At 39.6% G+C, this 23,252-nt stretch overlaps 1 protein-coding gene across 2 annotated transcripts in view; it reads left to right on the forward strand.

Annotated features, from left to right (window-relative positions):
• Positions 1-21,936, forward strand: part of Prkg2 (protein kinase cGMP-dependent 2) — a 98,212-nt gene extending 76,276 nt beyond the window's left edge. For both annotated transcript variants that reach the window (XM_038334406.1, XM_038334412.1), the window contains 5 exons: positions 5,966-6,129; positions 10,066-10,188; positions 11,781-11,843; positions 17,075-17,141; positions 19,030-21,936. In XM_038334406.1, the coding sequence (XP_038190334.1) occupies positions 5,966-6,129; positions 10,066-10,188; positions 11,781-11,843; positions 17,075-17,141; positions 19,030-19,125 (513 nt within the window). In that variant the 3' untranslated portion in view covers positions 19,126-21,936. The remainder of the gene's footprint in view (positions 1-5,965; positions 6,130-10,065; positions 10,189-11,780; positions 11,844-17,074; positions 17,142-19,029) is intronic.
• Positions 21,937-23,252: the final 1,316 nt, after the last annotated feature.

The following is a 23,252-nucleotide window of genomic DNA, read 5'->3' on the forward strand; positions in this document are numbered from 1 at the left end:
AAAGACAGAGAGAATGAAGTTGAGTGAATAGGGAGGTGGGGGGACCTGGGAAGAGTTGGGAGAGTAGAAAGGATATAATCAAAATATGACATGTAAAAAAGTTTAAAAATATTAAGATTATTGCTGTGCTCACATTTATTCATTATTTACTGTGTGTTCTACCTTATGCAGTAAGATGTAAGTTTATTTAAAAGACACATTGAAAAATAACAGCAGAACTTATCAGATGGGATGATTTATTGTATAAAAATGCAACTTTTATGAAGTCAGACTTTACAATTAAATGGAGAATTTCCAGTATGGTTACAGGATATAAAAGTCTTGATACATAGTATATTTTAAGATAATCAGAAACTGAGCAAATAAGTATACAAATGCCACTGACAAAGTGTGAAAACATAATGTATCTAGGGTCATAGGTAATAAAAATGTTTAGCAGCTTTACTGAAAAACTTGTAAAGTATTATAGAAAGATATTAAAAGATCAAAATTACTAGATGATATGGCTCATTCCCTCTTCTGGGTAGAGATAGACAACTTTTCTTAGCCCCCTTTCTGGGTCATTGTGATCAAGTGACATCGTTGTAGCTCATGAACTAATAGCAAAGCGGTTCATCTGCTCGCAAATCTGGCTCGTAAGTGATTGTGATGTGGGTCTCAGTGCCCTTCCTGGCTTGTTGTCAACAAACACAGAGTGAGCAGAGCCATCAAATTTGAAGTCTGTGCCCCTGAATCACTGCTTTAAGATCCACGTATATCCCAGGGAAACCCGTCTTGTGAGTAATAATTAATGTACAGTTAAAACTTTAATATCTTCCTGAATGTATAGTATCTATCATTACTTATATTGACACATCATGTTTATAAACAGGAAGACTCCTCATCCTTGAGGAAGTGGTCCTCTATAAGCTGATCTACAGTCCTGATAGCTTCTAATAAAATTTCCACCAGAGCTGTTCATGATGCTTGTCAAGCTGATGCTTGGAATTTATGTCCAAATACCCAAGTGCTCGGAATATCCAAGGCATTTATGAGGCCAAATAAGTAAACCCAGGTAGAATGAGATTGTCTCCTCAGTTATGTGAGCTAAGTACAGCTCAGCTACTCACGAGCAGAGGAAGGGAAAGTTGGATGGAACTATAGTGGGTTTATCCTCACAGATAGTAAAGGTGTTAATTAAATGGTGTTACCATGCAGCAACAAACGTAACTACACATTGTTCAGTAAACTCACCATGATGGCTTTGCATGAGAAAAATCATGCGGCCCAAAATTGGTATGATAAGATTTATTTAGCAATTGAAAGCTAGAAGGTGTGTCATATTTGGGAGAGTGGGCGTGTAGTAAGGCTAGAAATGATGGGAAAACTGTTAAGTGCGTGCTTTAGAGTGTGGGTGCTCAAGAGGCTATGGGCAAGAACACAGAGTATGGGCTTTCATCTCAGTTCTCTTCCAGTGACTGAGCAACTGGGGAACCAGGGCCTTCTGCTTCCCATGCATTTGTGCCACGTTTTTCATGTGTCAAGAATTTCATAATGTAAAATATGAAAATGGTCACTGGCCTCAACCATTTTCTGCAGATACAGCATTACTTGCTAACTTACTAGGTGAGAGTTGAGCTTTTCCCAGTAATTATTCCTACCACATACAGCTGCTTCTCCTTTAAGTATCTCCTGCTGCAATTTACCTGTTGCAAGATACTTGTCTTTGAATGCTGAATGGGGCCTTTATATCATGCAAGTGTGTATGGCAGCTTTTCTAACCACAATTTATCTTATTTAAATAGACATTAACAGTTAATTGCCTTTTACTTCACTGTAACAAGCACAAGTTGAACACCCATCACGTTTCATAGTGTACACAATGAATATATGAGGACTCTCCTCAGTGAGCTAGGTGTAGTCATCCAGTGAGAATCTTCTACGAAAGGCATGTGATGGCAGAGTAGGTGGTGAGGAACGTGGAAGGGCAGAGAGCCGGGTTCTGTGATTCAGGGACGGCTTCAAGGAAATGTGCTGTGAGATCAGCCTTGAAGGATTTCCCTAGTTTTCCTGTATGAATAATATTCTTCCCGTTACCTTGCCCAGCTCAGGGCTCTGTGTGTTTCAGTGAATCACTCCACCCTGTCGAGAAGGGGCTGTTTTGTAAATAGGTTCCTCCACTGCCTCTACTTCTGCCTCTCCCCCTGCCACTCAGAGAAAAGCGCTATTGCTGTCCACTAGAGAAGAATGTTAATTCACTGTGGGAGTTGGCAGAAAACAGAGATTCCATGTTCCCTTGTCTAGCCTGAGGTAAAGAAGGTGCCCTAAAAATGCCACATAAATACTTTTATGGAGCCTTATGTCTCTCTGAGTCACCTGCCTTAATGATACTGGTCACTGAGTGCCCAGTTCTTATGTGAATGAACTAATGCCTGAAAAATGTACTACCCCAGAGAGAAACTTCTGAGGAAGAAAAAGATCATTGTTGCTGGACACCGCTTTAAGAAGTCACATGCTGATTTTTCTGTTTCTGAATGATGCAGCCACAGCTCTAGGTTTGGAAGTATCTCAAATCCTTCTAGTTTATTTCAGCCATTAGAAGTATGTTTGAAAACTCTTGGCTCAATGTAGGCCATCCTTAGTAGTGGAAATTTAATGCAGACTGTTTAAAAAAAAAAAAAAAAACCTGTGTATAGAGATCCCCAAAGCCTGGTTTTTCAAACAGAATTTGAAAACAAAGGGAAAGGGCTTCAGCTTTTTTCTCTCCAAGATCCCTCGAGGATGTGAATTATCACACTTTTTCTTTTTATGGTTTGCCAACCCATGGCAGATCTGCATGCATATCTTCCTTGCCTCCTCGTACTGTAGTCAGAAGCTGCTTGTTTGGTTCCCGGCTGCCCAGACCTGAAATAATCACACAGAAATTGTATTATTAAAACACTGCATGGCCTGTTAGCTTAGGCACATTCCTGGCTAACTCTTATATCTTAAATTAACCCATCTATTAATCTGTGTATCACTACGTCATTGTAGCCTACTGGTAGAGTTCCATCCATCTGGCATCTGTCTCCCGTGGAGGCTCCATGGCTTCTCCTTAACTCTCTCTCCTCCTCTATCTGCTTGGAATTCCCACCTTGTTCTGTGCTGCACTGCAATAGGCCCAGAGAAGCTGCTTTATTAACCAATGGCATTCACAGCATACAGAGGGGAATCCCACATCAATTTACCGTGGCTCAGTCCCATTAATCTTGACAGGCCTTGAACTGAACACCGGTGTTTGTGTCTTAGGCCTGTGTGCTGTATCTTCCTCCTGGCAGGACCCTCTTAGATGTTTACAGAACTCTTTCTTATTTCATTCAGATTTCTGTTCCAATCTGCTCAAATGCTGCCTTACTGAAGTATGTTCTCCTGGTCCCTTATTTCAAGTGCAATTTGTCTTGCCATCTGCACCTAAATCTCCTGTAGGCTTCCCCATAGCATGTCTTCTCTGGTGACATTGTATCATTTTGATGACACATTTCCATGCTCATTGTGCTTCTCTCCTTTTTGATAGAAGCTCCTTGAGAGCTAGAGGTTTGGGTGCATCCTGGTGCTGCTCTAAGATGATGTTCACTCTCACCGAATAAAGGAAAAAGGAGCTTACTTTCTGCTGCCTAGAGGAGAAGGGGAAAGGCTCCTTGGTGTAGCCATGGTGCTGGGATGGGCTTGGGGGGTTTGGCTTCTGATATAAAATTCACAGAACTTGACATAGGTCTGGCATCTTCTACATTAGTGACACAACTTTGGGTAGCTCTGAATGCCAATTTCTTCTGGCCAAATGTATTAGATCAAAGTTGGTATGGCCCAAGTAGAGGAAGAAAGTGATACAATTTTGAAAATCTTCAAATGCTAATATAATTGTTACCACCTCATTGAGCCAATATGCAGATATTGCAAGAGCATACCAGTAATTCAAATTAAAATATATTATTTTAAATATTAAAATAGCTCTCCTAAATAGCAGATAAACTTCTAGTAATTCTTAAAAGGGAAATTAAATGCAATTAAAAAATAGTCTAGAGGCTGTTATAAACCAAAAAAATGCAATGTTTCTGTATATGCATATATGTAATTGCAGTTATAAGTGCTGTTTCCTCACCTCTTAAACTTCAGTCTTTATAAAATTAGCTAGGGCTTTCATTATTGTTTCTTTCTCTGAGGAATATGTAGATATTGTCATCTCAGCTGGTTACAGAGTTTAATTTTATAATATTCCCAGCTATCTCTCAGATTTGTTTGTGAGTCATGCTGTGTAGTTGAAGACATACAGGAAAAGCCCACTTTGAATGAGGTTGTTTGAATTTCCCTTTTCAATAAAGAAATCGTCCTGCCTCAACTCGATATGCCTTGCTTTGTTGATGTCTGTGGGAGGCCAGCCCCTTTCTGAACTGAAGGATGTGGAGGAGGAGTATCTGGGGAGGGGAGGAAATGGAAGGAAAGGACAGAGGGTAAACTGTAGTCAGTATGTAAAATAAATGAAAAATGTAATTAATACAAAAAGAAAAGAAATCTTTGTTACTCTGTGATAAGTATGAAAAGTCTCAGAAAAGAGAGGGGTGTGGAGTTTTAAGAGATTTACTTCTTTAAGGGAAAAACAAAAGCATTAAATGTGAACAACATTTGAACAAACAAAGGAGTTAGATGCTTAAGTTTCTGGTTCCAGTTTTTCAAAGTGCAGGCTGATCCTGATGTTGACTCTCTCCACTTTAAAGCATAGGTTATTGCCATGTTATTGAAATTTTCCACATGCAATGAAGCCATTAAAATGGGCACGGTGAGCCCAGAAAGAATGTCTATGCCTGTTACCTGAGGGAGGAAGAAGAAAGTTAAAATGAAGTCAGTGCACATTAGAGATAAATGGGTACATGCTCACCTCCCCTGTGCAAAGAAGCCAGCTGTTGTTCTGCACAGCTGTGGTTCAGCTATACACACTGCACCATTCAGCGGGGAACTGCTGAAGCTCTGGCCTCCTTTCTTGTCTGGTCTTCAGAGTTCATTGGGTAAAGAGACTTCTTACCAAGGGAGAGAATTCCTAATCCGCAGTCAGGTACAACCCCAGGTGTCACCTCAGGGTGGGTGGTGCCCACACCCTCCCAGCTCTGTCTCCCAAATGTGCTGGATGTTTCTCTTCCCTCCACTGACTCCTGCCCTGCTGTGTATCTTAGAATACCAGGTTAGCTGCACATACATAAATTTCCCAGCACTTAGCTTCTCATCGTCAAACTCAGTGTGATAATCCCAGAACAAAATCTACATCAGAGTGAGTGCTGACCCTACATTTAAGCAAGTTAAAGTCTGTACTATCTACCATCCACCTTGCTAGTGGGGACCAGAAGTGTTGGGAGCTCAGAGCAGACTTGGGAAGAATGCTGTTGACTTCGCTTCTGCTGCTGAAATCAACAGGAGGTACGCATTGTGAACAGTTTGTCTTTATTTTAGGACTAGGCAGAGGTTTTAGCCTCCCTTCTTAGCAATAGACTGTTTCCCAAAGTCTCCACTTTGCTATGATTTTAGTCCATGGTGCAGTCTTAAAGGCACATGTCTCTGTCATTTCCCCCTTCTTTATTCAACCCATTAGGCAAACCGGCAAATTAAAATACACTTTACACTTGTTTGCTGGGAGCGGAAGAATGAATTTCAGTTGTCTTCAAGGGTAATGAGGTATGCATGAAGAAACTTTCTCTTAGCTTGATTGGCACATGGCATACGAAGGAGTATCTGAGATGGTGTGTGTGTGTGTGTGTGAGAGAGAGAGAGAGAGAGAGAGAGAGAGAGAGAGAGAGAGAGAGAGAGAGAGAGAGAGAGAGAGAGAGAGAGAGAGAGAGAGAGAAAGAGAGAGAGAGATAAAGGAAAGTTTGGATTGGATGAAAATCATAGAGTTTGCAATAATTTAAGAGCACTATAGATTTTTATAACATCCTCAGTTTTATTTGACATCCTGTCTCAGGTTGACTTTGGATTTGCCAAGAAGATTGGCTCTGGGCAGAAAACGTGGACATTCTGCGGGACTCCAGAGTATGTGGCCCCTGAGGTCATTCTCAACAAAGGACACGACTTTAGCGTGGATTTCTGGTCCCTGGGAATTCTAGTATATGAGCTCCTAACGGGCAAGTAAGTGAGAGCACTTAGTTCAGTGCTGCCCAGCCTTGTCTTCAGAGCAGTACAAAACAGTTCACTAATGATAAAAGTACAAAATACAAAATTTAACAATCTGAAAATACCTTTTTAAAGACTTCTCCCTTTCCTCTCTACATTGCTTCAACCATAGGGCTTAAATAGGAAGTTTTAAATATAGATAGAGGATACAGAAAGCTAAAGCAAAGGAGTATAGAATTGTTATAGTTTACCTAAAATGGCAAGTTTCATTGTTACAGATAACACATTCAGTATGTGAAGGTTTTATAATCCAGGAATAGAAGCAACAAAAGCTTTGGACTTGGTGACAGTTTTCTTTAATTTAATTTAAACAAATGAAGCTGTTTTCCTGGTTCGGTAAAATTCATCGATCAATCAAACTAAATTTAACCAGATTCTTCCATCTTCCCAGATGTCATTAACCAGAAATGTTAAAAGAAAGCTACAATGGTGAATTTGAATTTTCAATGCCCTGCCAACCCCTTTCTAAGGTGCTAATGAACAGAGTCAAGACACAGCGTGTGTTTCAGCAGTTAAGAGTGGACTGCCATTTCCAAAGAGATGAAAGGATTAGATTAATGAATCTGCTGTGGTTCTTAATATTTAACACAGTACAGCGTGTGTGTCCACCCACAAATACACATGAACACACACACACATACACACACTCGTTCAAAGGCAACACAGCATACTCCACATGTGGAAAATACTTCACTGTTTGCAAAGCACATCTACATATAGTCTAGTTTAGTTTTCATACAATTGTGTGGATTACATAAGGTAGGAATTTTATTACTATTTTATAATTACTATTTTTGATTATTTTATGGTTTAAATTATACAGGTTAGACAACTAGGCCACAAAGCTATCTGTCTGAGATCAATAATTTGACCCTGGATCTTCTGGCTCTCTCTGTGCCTTGCTTTCCATGACCAACGTATGCTTTTGGACCTTTATAGCCAGTTGTGCTCAACCTTAGTTTCTGGGAGATTTGAATTTTCTAAGCAATACTGAAATGGGTTTGTTAGTAGGAGGAGGGATATAAATATCAACATACACGTGACAAAACAGAATTTCATGGAATCTTCTTGAACTTTCTTCTTTTGTCAACATTAAGAATCTAAACAGGGCTTTGCTTGCTCTAAAGAAGTACTCAGCCACTGTGCTAGGACCTTCTTGAAGTCTCAAATACTGCCATTTAAGTAGCTAACTCAATGTTAAATTACCTGCAGCATGGTCCATATCTTTGTCCACATACACTGAGGAAATGAAAATCTGTATTTTATCAGAATCACTATTCATTATCTATAACCATGTTCAAATAGTCATCCTTTAAGATGTGGGTTGAAGAATAGAAAATTTCCAGGTCGTCATGGAGAAGGACAAGTGTGTTAAGGTGTGGCTAACCCTGTGTTCTTTCCAATATTATTTTCCCTCGACATAGAAATTTCTAGGGGAGAGGTTGTGACATAGTGGTTCTTGGAGTTACAGGAAAATACACACATCGGTCTTCGTCACCTGGGATATGTGTCATATAGAATAGCAAGATGAATTGGGGAAATAAAGGAGGGAGAGAAAGCACAACAGCCTGGAATTGCTAAGGTGGCCTTGAACCATCATAAAGGTATTTGGCCAAACATTTTCAGGGTAGGGCAGAAGAAAAGTTTATTTTTAGTTGCCCAATCTAGTGTTTAGGATATAAGGGAAAATGAGAAAACAAAAACAACAAGCAAAAAGAAGCAAAGTAACCCAGTAGCAAATACACATGTGGGCGTATATATCTATGTGTACTGAAGACGTCACAGCAGCGCCTCTGCTGCCTCCTTCATTGCCTTCACACATGGAGCACAGGCTATTGAAAACTTGATGCACTGCCTTTGCTTCAAGGTTTTATTTTTATTTTGTTGTATCTTGTCAAGGCTGGATACTATTGCTTTCCAGAGGGCGCAAACATAACTGAGATACAATACGACAGTTAGATCTTCTAAACCAGACAAGAAAGTGTTTTAGGAATCAAAATGATATATGAATCAAAATGCTACCTAACTTCAGCTCAACCAGATTTTACTCGCACTCCTTGAAATACTCACCTAGGTGGTTTCCAGGGCCTCTTCCTCCTTCCTTAGCCTACACTGATTGCTCCTTCACTGTCTCCATTCCAGATTCTTTTTATTTTCCTGATAGATTAATGTTGGGCCAGTCAGACCTTGGCCCCTTTTCCATCCAACACTCATAGGGTAATATCCTCAAGCCCTATGGCCATAAACCTTATGAGATGACCCAAGTCATAATTCCTTAGTGACTTTCCTCAATGCTAGGCTCATAAATCCAACTGCCTGCCCGGTGGTGCCGTGCGGTTCTGCATCATAATCCTGCTTCTTTTCCCTGTAACTAGCTGTACCACCTGCTGAGTCAGTTGGCTTTCCACTGCTGTGGCGAAATAAAATACCCGAGATCATTTATGAGTAAGAAAAGATTTGTTCTGCTTCCTAGTTTCATTCTATGACTCATTGATTGACCCTGTAGATTTTGAACATGGTGCACTATGACAGGAACATGTGGCAAAACAGTTCTGTTCACTGTGCGGTGGCCAGATCATGTGAAAGAGGAGGTGAGCACCCCGATATCCCAATCAGAATCATCTCCCTAGTAACCTAACTTTCTTGTAGTATGTCTCACTCTCAAAAGTTCCATTGCTCTCCCCTTGCGAGAGCTTGGGGATCAGGCCTCTGAGTAGCCCAGATCCATACCACAGCACTCACCTTTATCCTCCAGTTTGCCTGCCTCTCTTAGTGGCAATAGTTCCATTCTGTGGGCACTCCAGCCAAACATGGTCCTCAATTCTCTTTTCTCTCTTCTGCACTGCATCCACTACATTAGAAAATCCTGTTAACGTTAGCATCAGCCTTAGCGCAGGCTCTATAACAAAATACTCTAAGTTGGATGACTTTTTTTTTCTTAAGAACATCATCTATTTCGTGCAATCTGGAAGTCTGGAAGCCTTAGCAAAGAGTTGAGGTCTAGTGAGGACTCTCTTAGTTGCAGACCTCTGATTTCTTATGAGATCCTCATGAGGAAGAAGATGGACAGCCAGTACTCTGTCTCAGAAGACCACTAAACCTATTCCTTGATGGTCCAACCTGAACCTAATCAGCTGTGTAAGCTCTCAGCTGCCATCCCTTCAAGATTATGGTTTCAATGGATCAATCTGACAAAGGGGCATAAGTAGCACATTTCACGGTTTAGATAGAGCCATGTCTATTTCACACCTTAACACTGCTTCCCACAGCCAGCATGCCAGGCTCACCACCCCTATCCATACTTTATCTCTTGTATTAAAAACAGATGACTAGGGTTGTTATAAGTTCTATTGTGGACTCAGAATCGGTCCCCAAATCCTTACTGTAGCTCACTAGATGCATATGATGGTGCTATAATTTTGCTTCCCCTCATAGCTTCCTCACTCTGCCACCTACACTGCCCACTCCGGACTCATTCCTTCGCACTTCCTGTCTCGGAAGTCAGTACCCACAAACAAGTGTGTAGTCCATCCACTCCCTCTGGCCAGTCAGACTTCTACTCTTCTGTTAGCTCAAAGAAGAGGTTTTTTTCTACTCACTGTCTTAAAAACAAAAAGAGAAAATTACAGCTACTCCTCCTCTCTGTCTCTTTGGCTTTTTTATTTTCCTAGTGATTATCGCTGCCTGACAATTTACCTTTGTGGATGATTTAAGTGATAGGAAATTGGAGAAAGTTTTTTTTTCCAGAATCTAACCAAATCTGTTGTCAAGTAACTAACAAGGAAAGAGGGGGTTGGACAGACAGGAAGGCGGAGGAGGAGAGGTAGGAGAAGAGAAGCAAAGTTCTCTCAGACATCCATTGAAGTGTGTTCTATTTTGCATCTTCCCCAGCCCACCCTTTTCTGGAATAGACCAAATGATGACCTACAATTTGATTCTCAAAGGAATTGAGAAAATGGATTTTCCGAGGAAGATAACAAGGAGGCCGGAGGATTTGATCCGGAGGCTTTGCAGGTGAGAAGGACCATCAACAATGCTTGGTGTTGGAGGAAGTGTGAAGGCCTTCACCACTGTGCAGTGTATGGATGCTTCACAGTTAGGTTTCTGTGTTTGCAACTTGAACTTTTTATGTTGCTGTTATAATGGAAGGAAACTGGTTTTTGTGGTTTTTTTTTTTTTTTTTTGAGGGGGGATGAGGTGGGTGTTGGGGCAGAGTTTCTTTGTGTAACTTTGGAGCCTGTCCTGGAACTTGTTCTGTAGACCAGGCTGGCCTTGAACTCAGAGAGATCTACCTGCCTCTGCCTCCCATATGCTGGGATTAAAGGCTTGTGCCACCACCACTCAGTGGAAGTATTTAAGTTTAAAAATTACTTTGAAAAATTTTTTGTGTGTGTTTACTAAGTATATATTTGTGCACAGGTACATACCTGGTGCCCTAGAAGATGTCATCAAATCTGGAACTGGAGTTACAGACTTTTTTGGACTGTTATGTGGGTGCTGGGGACCCAACCCAGGTCCTCTGGAAGAACAGCAAATTTCCTTAACCACCGAGCTACTTCTTCATCTCCTTAATAATTTTTTTTTCTTTTTACCCCCTTCCTTCCTTCCTTCCTTCCTTCCTTCCTTCCTTCCTTCCTTCCTTCCTTCCTTCCTTCCTCCTTCCTTCCTTCCTTCCTTCCTTCCTTCCTTCCTTCCTTCCTTCCTTCCTTCCTTCCTTCTTTCCTGTTTCCTTCCCTCCCTTCTTCCCTCCCTCCCTCCTTCCCTTCCTCCTTCCTCCCTTCTTCCCTCTCTCCTTCCCTCCCACCCTCCCTCCCTTTTTTTCTTTCTTCCTCTTTAAATAGGTTTCAAGAAAAGATTTACTTTTATTTTATGTGTAAGGGTATTTTACTTGCATGTATATCTGTACACCACACAGAGGTGGCCACAGAGGTCAGAAGAAGGCATTATGTCTCCTGGGGCTGGAGTTACAAGTTGTGAGCTGTCATGTGGGGGCTAGGACTCAAACTTGAGTCCTCTGAAAGAACGGTGTTCTTACCCACTGACCTATCTCTCCAGCCCCCAATAGTCTTTAAAATATAGTATTTCTCCAGTCTTCTTTTAAATTATTGCAGCCTGCTACTTACTACCAAAAGTATCATTTTTCAGAAAAACATTGGAGACTTTCAGAGTTTTTTGTTTTGTTTTTGCCTTGCTTAAACTGCATTGTTCTACACTATCCCCTACTCTACCTTTGATGAATTTTTAAAACATTTAAAGTTGGTAAAGTCATTAAACCTAGTTTGGGATCCCTACACACTACTGAATTACAGGTTCGATGTAAGTGAAACTCTAAAGTGTTTTCCAGTTCTCTTAGCCAAGTTTGAAAGATAGTATTTATTCAGGATTTATTCAAAGCTCATATAAATAACTGATAGATATATCAAAGCTCAGCTGTTGCTCCTCGGTGAGAGGGTCATGACTTTGTTCTCTCCCTGTACTCAAGTGGCTGACCCACAGTAGGATCTGATTAAAGTTACTGAGTCAATAAATTTAAAAACAAATGTTACTCAATAATCTAAAACAACTCAAATATTACTATTATAAACTTCTTTCATAAATTATTCCAGGCAAAATCCAACAGAAAGGCTGGGGAATCTGAAGAATGGGATCAACGATATTAAGAAGCACAGGTACTAATTTTCTTTGTTGCCAAGATAAAATAGAAATATATAGAATAACCAGGTGTCTTAGGGTTTCCATTGCTGTAATAAATACTATGGCCAAAAGCAACTTGGAGAGGGAAGAGTTTATTTCATCTAACAGCTTGTAGACCGTCATCCAGGAAGTCAAGGCAAGAACTGATGCAGAGGCCACGGAGGATGCTTACAGACTGACCCACAGGCCAATCTGCTGGAAGAATTTTCTCATTTCAGGTTACCTCTCCCCAAAGGAGCCGATCTGGTATCAGTCTGACATATGAGTCACCAATACATGAGGAGATCATGACAGGTTCTCTTAGGAGACCACTGTCTTCATTTTACAGGCGTTCAACTTTTGAGTGTTTCGATGTTCAGTGTTTCTTTGTAGTTTGCTAGTTGTAGATGCCCAAATCATCTCAATGTGATTTCTCTAATGTCGGACATTCATGCCAAGAAGGAGCAAAGTTATTTTAAAAGCTGTAAAATCTCATCTTTCAGTCATAGAAACAGTTTTTATCCACTGTTATTTTTATTATTGCTAACTTAGCTTCTGTAGAGGGATTAAATAATGTTTTCAGCATTGAATTTGTAAGTAAAGTGGGATATAATTCTTCAAGAGATGTAGAAGAGAACAGTACACATTGCCCCACTGTTCGACATGGACTAATGAGTCTTTTCGTTGTGGTGCCCCAAAAGCAAAGCCTTTGGGAGGGACTATGGCAGAATCTTGCTCGGGCATCACCTCAGTCTTCAATACTTACAACCCCATTAGAATAATTCACAAGAGGCAAGTGTAGTAGAAAAGATAAGGGAAATTTTATGACAGAATAAAGTGTTGCTTCCATGGATGAGAGTATGTGGCAGCCAAAGGGATCATTGCAGAGCAGAGCGCTCTCATGTCATGGTGAGAGTGCCCAAGGTGAGCAGGACCGTCTTCAGCCTATATGTTTAGTTAGGATTCATCATTATTCCTGAAGCCCATGAGCAGATAGCTTTCCTGAGGGGTGTTTTCCTGTCCAAACTGACAAGCTCACTTGGGTTAGGAGAGGCAATGGTTTGTCAAGGCTCCTACTAGATTGTAGTCTTCTAAGGTTTGGGGATTCTGGATCCTGTGGGAGATAGTACTGATGGCTTTCTGGGCAGTTCAGGAGGTCACATCTCCAGGGTCATAGAAATAACTCCGCTCATTTAAAAATAAATGAGGTCCTGCAGCTCCAGTCCTCTGCCTTACAAGCTGTGCACTGTGAGGGAGGGGCCCAGCGCCAGCGTCTTTAAAGCCTGCTGAGGTCTAACTAGATCCCCACAGAAAGCATATTCTGATGTATTAAAATCCTTTCTGCGGCAATTGAGGAGTAAAGATATGAGTAAGAAGTCAGATTGTGCTGGGTTTCACAGCCCCTAAGACAGGGAGAGTCATTGACTGTGTACTTACGATGTTCAAAAGTTTAGTTGTTAAACCTTTTTATTTAATATATTTTCAAATTACATTTAGTTTTTATCAGTCCATGACTTATCATAGGTCACTTGTATTTTATTTTAGTTTTAAATAATACTATATATTCATTTAAAATATAATGTCCTTTGAATGTTTCTGTGAGGTCTGAAACTTCCATTCACTTCTCTGTTGACATACATTGGTTTGTATACACTCGTGATAGTGAGTCATTCTCTTGGGTCATCTAGCATTCCCCTTTAATGGCTGTTAGACCCCCAATAACTTCCTTGGCATCCTCTCTAATTTGATTAAATATGCATATGTGGCACATTGAACCTTTAAGATTTATGACTTTTAAACAATCCTTGCCAAGACCTGGAATTTTAGGATGTTTTCATTTTTTGTTTCCACTTTGCAGACAGAAAATATCACCTGTAACTATACTTTGATGATCCCACATAGAAATATGAGAATTTTCTTGTTGCAAGCCTTTGAATTGGCTGATATGTCCACTTTGAAAACTAAAAACACCTCTAATGTTTATTCCTCTCAGATGGAGGGGTGGTGTTTCTGTGTGCGTGCGTGCTGAGAATTGGGATAAAATCTAGAGTTCCAAGCATGCTAAACACATGCACTACTAAGCTGCACCTCCTGCCCTTCACTGATGTTTCTCATGGATGAAATAGGAGAACATTAGCAGTATGGGTACAAAAGGAGGCGTGTGGCTGCTATTGGCTTTTCTTAACAGCAGCTGCGAAATGAATAAATAAATAAATAAATAAATAAATAAATAAATAAATCCTAAACTACCAGTCCTGCTGTATGAATTCATGACCTCCCACCCCGCAATCAAGCCATGTGTTCGCCATTGTGCAATCCAGCTCCCTTATAGTGTGAATTAGAACGAAAAGGGGAGAGGGAGGGAGGGAGACAGACAGACAAAAGACAGACTCTTCTGTGACTTCACAGACATTAAAGTGCTTGTAATACTTTATTCTCTGTCATCCTCTGGATTGCCTTCAACTGCAAAGCTCACGATTTGTCTTAAAATCCAATTTATCTTCTCCTTTGCACCTCGTACTTTGCCACAGTTTCTTTTCTCATTAGAAAATGACATATAAACCTATCCTGACAAGTGTCCCAGCAATTAAAGTGTTTCTTGTTATCTTGTCCCCCCCTCTTTCTCATTAAGGTGTCCTCATACTTAGCTTTGGGGTGGCTGGAAAACAGTCTAATTGCCGAGAAGCTCTGTCTTGTGTTTTTCTTCTTATTTACCTGAGGCTCTTTCCAGTGTAGCAGTCAGACTGTGGTGGGATGTGTATGCAAATGGATGCTGTTATTTGACTTTTCTTCCCCCATGAGAGTTGATTTGTTCCTTCTCTAGAATAGGCAGAATTGCTGCCACTGACAGCTTTCGAGTCAGAATGCAAGGGACAGTTGGCAAGAGACAGCACATTGGATGCTGCTCTCTGCACTGAAAGGCAGAATTTCATTCTATTCTCTTTCTCCTGACTCATTTTCTAAACTATCAAGCTAAGCAGCAACTTCAAGGTGTCGGTGGGGGAGGCTATGTGTGTCTCTCTAGATAAAGGGGTCTTTAAACTTCATACAGATCTCCCAAGACAATAGCTTTCTTAATAACCAGTATATTCTTAAGAATCAACAACAGCAGCATTCCTTAAGGGGCTGGAGGGATGGCTCTGTGGTTAAGAACAAACACTGTTCTTGCAGAGGACGTGTGTTCAGTTCCTGGCAACTGTGTCAGCAGCCTTCGGCTCTCTTTAGTTTTGCCCCAGGGGACCTGACACCCTTTTCTTGCCTCCTTATTGGGCATCTGCACTGAAGCGGGTGCACACACACCCATGTGCAGGGGCACACATACACAAATATATTATTAAAAAATTATAAAGTAAATCTTTTGAAAATCTTTTAATGTTTGTATTAGATTTTTCTACTCCTCTGTCCAAAATTAATTTTTAAAAGAAAACTTTCATGCCAGCTTTCTACAAAAACTACATGTGCCTAAGCATGGCACCTATTATATGAACTTGCCCAGTTTATGCGTTCTTTATTAAATCACCTTTGCTCCTTTGTTTATTAGCTAACCTAGAAATGAGGCTTCAATCTTTTCTCTTAACACTTACTTTTTGTTGATATGTATTTTTAAAAATTGTTTTTATTGAGCTATATATTTTTCTCTGCTCCTCTCCTTACCTCTCCCCTCCCCTTCAACCCTCTCCCAAGGTCCCCATGCTCCCAATTTACAGGAAATTTTGTCTTTTTCTACTACCCATGTAGATTAGATCCATATATGTCTATCTTAGGATCCTCATTGTTGTCTAGGTTCTCTGGGATTGCTAGCATCTATTTTGAAGGAAGGCTAGTGAACCTGAGTGCATACAAGTATACATTCCTGACAGGAGAAGATATCAAATACATTACCATTACTTCTGAGAATAGCTTCCACAAATCTCCTGAAAACAAGCAGTTTCTCTGCTGTTGGTGTCAGCGTTTCTTTGCTGAATGTTATTCACATATGTGTGTGTCCTGGCACTTGCATTGCATAAAATGCAGCCAATCTCAAAGGCCAGGATCAAAGGAAAGGTCACTCATGCTAAGTAAATGTCATTGTCAGTCAAATTGCAGCAAGTACGCTGAGAAATGTAAGGCTGCTTTCTTCAGTAGAACCACGGTGATGGTTGGCATTAATGTTTCTGGGGTTCCTTGGAGAAAAAGCATTGTAAGATACGCCAAGAGTGGTTCCTGTATTTGGTGGCAAAACAAGATCCTGCCGAAATGTGTACCCAGCAATGTCTGAAGAGAGAGCCCACGCAGTGCCAAGACTAACAGGTGTGTAGTGAGGGAAAACCTATGGCTTCACACAGAGACAGAGAATAGGCAGACATCCGCCAACACTCTTGTCTGGCTCCTGCTTTTTAACTAGAGTTGTAGGAGCTTCTATTAAAATGGCATCTAAAGTGGAACGTACAAGATCCCAGTCCGCTGCTAAATTAGGCTTGTGCTGGGAAATCCAGTCAAGGACTAGACCAGAACTGTGAAGTGAGCTGAGGCTGTGGAAGGAGGGAACATGTGATGCCTGGTGTGACAAAGGGAGGACAGGGACAGACTCCCAACTCCTGCCTCGGTCACCGCCATTGCTCCACTCTGCCCTGTGGTCATTCTCTAGGTGACCACCATTACCTTTGGAGAACCAGATAGTGTTGTTTCCTCGTCATTTTGTAATGTCTTTCTCTCCTAAACTTAATACACCCTAAACTCTAACACAGCACCCAAATATGAGCTGGCATTTCACTGTTTTTCGACATCTTCTGCCATTTTTGTTTTTAAGGTTGACTTTTTATTTCTCAACCATGTTTTTATTAATTCTTTGAGAACTTGTACACATAAAATAAAATAAATAAATCTAAAAATAAAAATAATGAAAAGAAATTAGGGCATCATAAAGGCAGGAATACAGTTCTGAAAGTCTGGAGAGGTGATGGACTATAAGTTATGAATCTAAGTGTGACAAGAAAATATCTAGGATGATTTCTGGGCCGTGTGAGTGCTTAGTAGGCAAGAGTTTAACACAAAATGGGTCAAAACAGTTCCTTATCCTTTAACTCTCAGCTGCTTGAAGCATCACTTTTCAAGGTAGGTAGTGAAAAAATGGACTGATAAATATACTCTGACATGTTATTCATTTATTATGTAATGCTATCCATTTATTACACAATGCCATTTATTTATTATGTAAGGAATCACCTCCATATTTTTCTCATTTTAGGTGGTTCAATGGTTTTAATTGGGAGGGCCTGAAAGCACGGAACCTTCAATCACCCTTGCGAAGAGAGGTATGGTGTTTGCTCTGACATTCCCTTGATTAGTTTCTAGGAACAAGCTTTTTAAAACAGACTTTTGAAAGAGGGAGAAGGGGAGGAAGAGTGAGATAGCATGTACACAAAAGATTTTAGGTGCTTCTTTGAAATATTACTTAATAGGTGAGTCTGTCCTAGTAATTATGGTATAGGAACTTAAATTGTATTGCTGGGGCTGGAGGAAAGGCTCAGTTTTCAAGTGCGTGCACGCAACATGAAGATCCCACACATACGAAGCTGTGCATTGTAGTGTGTGCCTGTAATCCTAAGACTGGGGAGACAGAGGCTGCAGGATCCTTGGAACTCACCAGTGCTATTCTTACCAAAATGATGAGCTCCAAATTCAAGGAGAGATACTGTCTCCAAACATAAGGTAGAAAGCAATGAGGTGGATTCCACAGGCATGTACACATATGTGCGATGTGTGGTACCCCCACACATGTATAACAAGCATACATATGCTCCATGAATACACACAAGTAAAAATAATAGCATTGCCTATTTGATGAGCACTGAGGTCGCCTCTCAGGAATTAAATATATCACAGTGTCTTCTAAATCTCAAAGTCATCAGAGTTGCTCAGGTGCCCAGATGAAATGCAGTTTATTATTAATTACCATAAGAGTTGTGATGCATTTGTCATCTAACAACACGTCCTACTAAAAATGTAATTATATCTATATATGAAAGAAATGCTTGCATTATTACACAAATAGGAAAAATGAACTAAAATGTAAGGCATATAAAGAATGATCAAGAGCAATAGTCAGTCATAAACCTATTTGCCTTTGAGAAAAATTTAGAAGGGAGAACAGAATGGAAGAGGAAGAATAATATTGGTGTGTACATTTTTTTATTTATTTAACTTTATTTTATGTGGATTGGTGTGACGATATCAGATCCTGGAACTGGAGTTACAGACAATTGTTAGCTGTTATGTGGGTGCTGGGAATTGAACCTGGGTCCTTTGGAATGGTGTGTACATTTTAAATGATCAACAGATATCTAATCTCCTATGGTATTTAAATTACAGTAAGTGTAGTCGAAGAAATTAGGCGAGATCACATTTTTTACACCAATATGTCAGAATAGAATTTCATTCTCTACTACAGTTTACCTCTTGTGCAAACTTTGAGCTATCGATGTATGAGTGTGCAAAGGGAGACACGGCTTCCACAATTCTTTCAGACAACACTCATAAATTTGGTAGAATGTTGACCTATTAGTTCTTGACACACTGCTCCCAAGTCACGTGATATTCCACATTCTCTTAGCCTATGCTGTCCAGTATGACATCCACTAAGCATAGGGGTGATAATCCCAGGACAATCCCAAACACACCATAATAAATCACAATAATGTCATTAATTGTTCCTCATCTTATTTAATTAGGTGCTTTGCAGTTTGTTTTAAGTAGAGAATTTCAAACCACTTGGTTACAAAATAATTTAATATCAGAGTCATTTTATTCTTAGTGACATTTCAGCATTACTAAGATTTCGAATTGTCCATTTGTTTGCTATTTTGCATAGTTTATTAGTTATTACGGTTGAATGAACTGTTCAAATTCAATATTGGTAAGAAACTTAAATGAAAGGGGAATTCTGATAAATTTTGATATTTTAAAAAGTATTTGTTTTGAAACTGTTTCTTAATTTGATAAAAGAAGGTAGATAGTACTTGTTTCACCTTTCCTTTGGAAAATACTTCCTCAGGTTTGGTAGCTCCCGAGGAATGTAACTAAGAACTAAATCATTCGCTTTCTCTAGTCATCTAATGGGATGGTCTTATGAGGCTGAGACTGTGACATACTGGCATGCTTGCTCACCCGATCCTCACCTCCGCTCTGTCCTTCCTCCATTAGCTCAGTGGCCCCATAGATCACAGCTACTTTGACAAGTATCCTCCTGAAAGGGGGGTGCCTCCGGATGAGATGTCAGGCTGGGATAAAGACTTCTGACAGAAGAAAAGTGACGGCACACGAGGATCAATGACACCGTGCTGAGAATTCCTCTCATGAGCACCTCGGGAAGATCTCTTGGAAGATCATCGGGGAGAAGATCCTGATGGATGGCGGAAGCAGAGCGGCTAGATGTGGTTCTGAATGAGAAAGTCTCCTTTAGATGCTGTGAATTACCCCTGTATTCCATTCTGTGTTTGTCTCTGCTGTCAAAGACTGTTCCTTCCCTTTTACTTGATCAGATATATTTTTGCTGGCATAGCATAGTTTTCTCCGAGATCTGTTACTCCCTACAACTCATACTCTCTTGCCGTGAATCCTAAGAAAATATTAATATTGTCTTCTTGGGCACCTAAGTCATCCAGATAGAAGGAAGAATATGAACAACTTTAGAAGAATCTTTCCAGAGCTGAACAGACATATATTGTGATATCTTCAAGTGATGGTTTCCAGAAATCATGAATTTCAGCTTCTTTTAACCTAAAAATACACTAAATTGTTTTTCTGATTCCATCCAGGGAAAAGAAAACATTTGAATACTAGTCAGAAATACCAGTTACTTAAGGAAATCAGTTAATCAAATCAGATAATTCCATTATTTTTAATGACTTAGAAGAGTAAACAAAAACTTTCTTTTTCCTTTGGCCAGCTGTGATAGCTCGGAGATTTTTCAGTATCTTCATTAAAAATCATTTAGAAAGTATGGCTAAATATTGGGCCTTTGGAAATGTTTTACCTTATATTAAAAAATATTTCCACTAGCAAAATAGAAAACCTGGTGGAACAAAATACGAAGGACATTTCCTTCCCACAAAAGACTAAGCACAATGAACTCTGGTAGGTAAAGTTGCTGTTTCTTTCAAACTCTGAGATATACTGTTTAGTCCGTTATTACTGCTCTTAATAAACACAAAGAACAGAAGGACCACCTTTACTCTTTATTGAGAAGCCGGTTGGCAGATGCTGGTATTTGTTGTAATCACTGAGGAGTTAGTGGCTTTGTTTAAAGCATTTGAGTCATGTATATAATTACAGCACAAGCTACTGGGGATGTGATAGGATTTTAGAAGTCAAAGGAACTCTCAGAATCTGCTCTCTTTCTTTTGTGACTTGGCAGTCTTCCAAATAGTGAATAGGAGAGATTCAGTGCACTGGTCACCCGTCCCTGAGGATTTCACCAGTGAGTGTTGGTGGGTGTTGATCACAACTACTTCCTCTCGTCCTTCCAAAATGGTGGCAAATTTCACTCTATCTTTTTAATCCGGCAGGGTAGAAACGACATTCTGCATCATTCCTAATACCTGTATCGTTCAAACTTCTGATTGTATTTTCATATGATAATATTCTATGTGAAAAGCAAACTTCACCAACTCCACACGTATTTTTTCATTCTTTATAGAAAGTCGGCAACCTATTTGCTGAAGATTTAAGCCAGATAAGCGAGGCCCAGATAAGAAAGTGCATCCTTAATAAATTATATTTACATATTTAGAGTCCTTTTGCTGAACCAAAGAGTTTTGTTTCTCAGAGTAGATTTTTAAAGACTATGTATTGTAAATAAAAAAGCCATTTTTAATAGGATTAATATAACATGCTTTAAGAATTTCTATAGTCTAAAAATATTTTATTTGCATTTGGTTTGTAATGTACTATATGTTTTTCCATGTATATATTTTATAATTACCAACATATACAGGTAGAAAATGGATATACTGGATGGACATTCAGACTGTACAGTTATAATAACAATGGCATTCTCAAAATTGTTCCATTATTCTAATTGAAGAGAATAATACCACATGTATAGACTTAAAACCCAACCTGGCATTTAATTTTTCTTGTGAGTGGTCATATCATATGTAATTCTCACATATGATTTTTTACTGTGTTTCCTTTATAAAGTAAGACTGAATTATCTTTTAAGCTCAGCTTGATTTTTAGCTCAGTGACCTTGACAAGGTGATTTGCCTTTGGGTACCCACGTCTCACTTGTAGCACAATGGTGCAGTGATGTTTACAGACAGATCCTGACCTGGTGTCTGGGAAGTGATCCTCGATGCGTAGATGGGAACTAGTGCTCCTGTATCTGTTGAAATTAAAGCGGCCTTATTGACCACTTAGTTCTGAACAATGTGTCTGTGGTGTCTGTATGCAGAGTTATTAAGTTAAATCAAGTCTCTGCAGCGAGGATGGTTGATCAAACTTCAGTTTATAAGAAGCATTAATTGTCCCCAAAAGAAAGTGCTCTATTAAACCGACCTATATTTTGAAATTCATGAATTAAAGATACATGCACATGTGCTTGTATTTGCACATGTGTGTGCATGAACACACATACACACGGAAGTATAGAAAACCCCATTATACTTTAATCATTAAATCATTTTAACTCCTCTTTTCTAGAATATAATACTAATTTTTCATGCATCAGATTTTTCCATATGGGGTCAAATTTTTATCTTTGTAGTTTATTAATTTTTACCTAAGTAATGAAATGTATTGGAGAATGAAAAAAAATGAAGTTTGTAGAAAAAGAAAGAGATGAGACCCAGATTTTCATGACCTTATTAATAAATCCAGTCTTGTTCCTCTGCAGTTTCAAAATATACATTTAAAGTTTTGAAACACTGAACATAAATATTGATAACTAGCTGGTCACAAAGAATAATCACTCAGAAATGTGTGTGTGTGTGTGTGTGTGTGTTCTTTGACATAATAATCCATCCTGTTCTTTATTGCCAGACATCATGCTAGGAGAATTTACAGCCATTGCTTCATTCACATAAGATTCTACAGTTATATCGAACACCAACTGTTGACTGTTTCCAAAGCATCATATTGGCCTTAAATGGGTATTTCATTCCCAATTTAGTTGTAATGTTTTTTGTCTGGGCTGGTACCTGTTGTTGTACATGTCTAATAAACTATCCTTAATCTTAGAACACTCACCAAGAACATCATTTTGTCATTCGCAGATCCTGTGGGCCAGGAACTTAGACAGGTGGCCAAGGCGATCTGTCTGTCTGCTCCACAACACCAGTGCTGGGAGCTGGAATGACCAGGGGCCTTGCTCACCGACACTTCTGGTGCCTGAGCTGGAACTGCTCAGCAGCTAAAGTTGTACCACTTAGCCTATGCTTGCTGTCTCAGCAGTTTGGCATCTTTCCACTATAGTATCCCTAAACTAGCCAGATATCTTGAGAGCAGCACTGGAATCTAAGAAAGAGGGTTCTAGCCAACAAAGCAGAAACAGCGGTGCTCCATGAGTTACTCTGGAAGTGATTTAACATTCCGTCTGCTGTGTTCTAGTGTGCTAGTGATGGATATGTAAGCCCACCCAGACATGAAGGAAGGGTACAATGTATGAACTTCCACATATGTGACTTCTTAATGAAGAAAATTTCAAATCTTACGTAGCAATTCTGTCCTTGCCTTTACTAGTATTCCAGCTCTCCTGGGCCCTGACAACAATAACCTTCCATCAGGAAATAGTTTTACAGAAGAGAGTACTTTACCCCTTGTCCACAAATGGGCTGGAATTTTAGATCAAAAGCATAGTCCTTGAAATAGGGAACAAAATAACTACCTAGAGTGCTTATTGATGTACCGGGAATGGTACCTTTTGAAACCAAGGCGACCCAGATCTATCATTAGCTGAAATAGTTCTATAGTATGATAGGACACTCAACCTGCTCAATTTAAAACAGAGAAGTTATTGTTTAGCTTTAAGAGAAAACTGCTGTTTCTATATAAATCACTCAGAAATCATTAACAATAATATGTCTATACTCAAAAAAATATTGCAAATAAAGGGGACCAGAGATGAAGTAAAGAACTGGTCCCCATTCTCATTTCCAGATTCTTTCTAGATAGTAATTCTGTGTTAGCCATCACAGGGCCTTTTGACGTTCTGTTTCTGCTAATTACTGTTGGCTCTTACATCATTGATGCCTTAATTAAATGTCAGTTCCTTTCTGGGTATCATTAAGCTTATGTTTATTAGATCCCAGTGTAAATAGTTACCTGTCACGGAGTCAAGGATTTGACTCAAGATACAACTCAAGGTGGGTGGAGGGATGTGAGGGCCAAACTTACACTTTAAGTTTCAATTACTGTGCCTATGAGAT

This window comes from Arvicola amphibius, chromosome 1 (genome assembly GCF_903992535.2).
Source record: "Arvicola amphibius chromosome 1, mArvAmp1.2, whole genome shotgun sequence".
NCBI classification, from domain to species: domain Eukaryota; kingdom Metazoa; phylum Chordata; class Mammalia; order Rodentia; family Cricetidae; genus Arvicola; species Arvicola amphibius.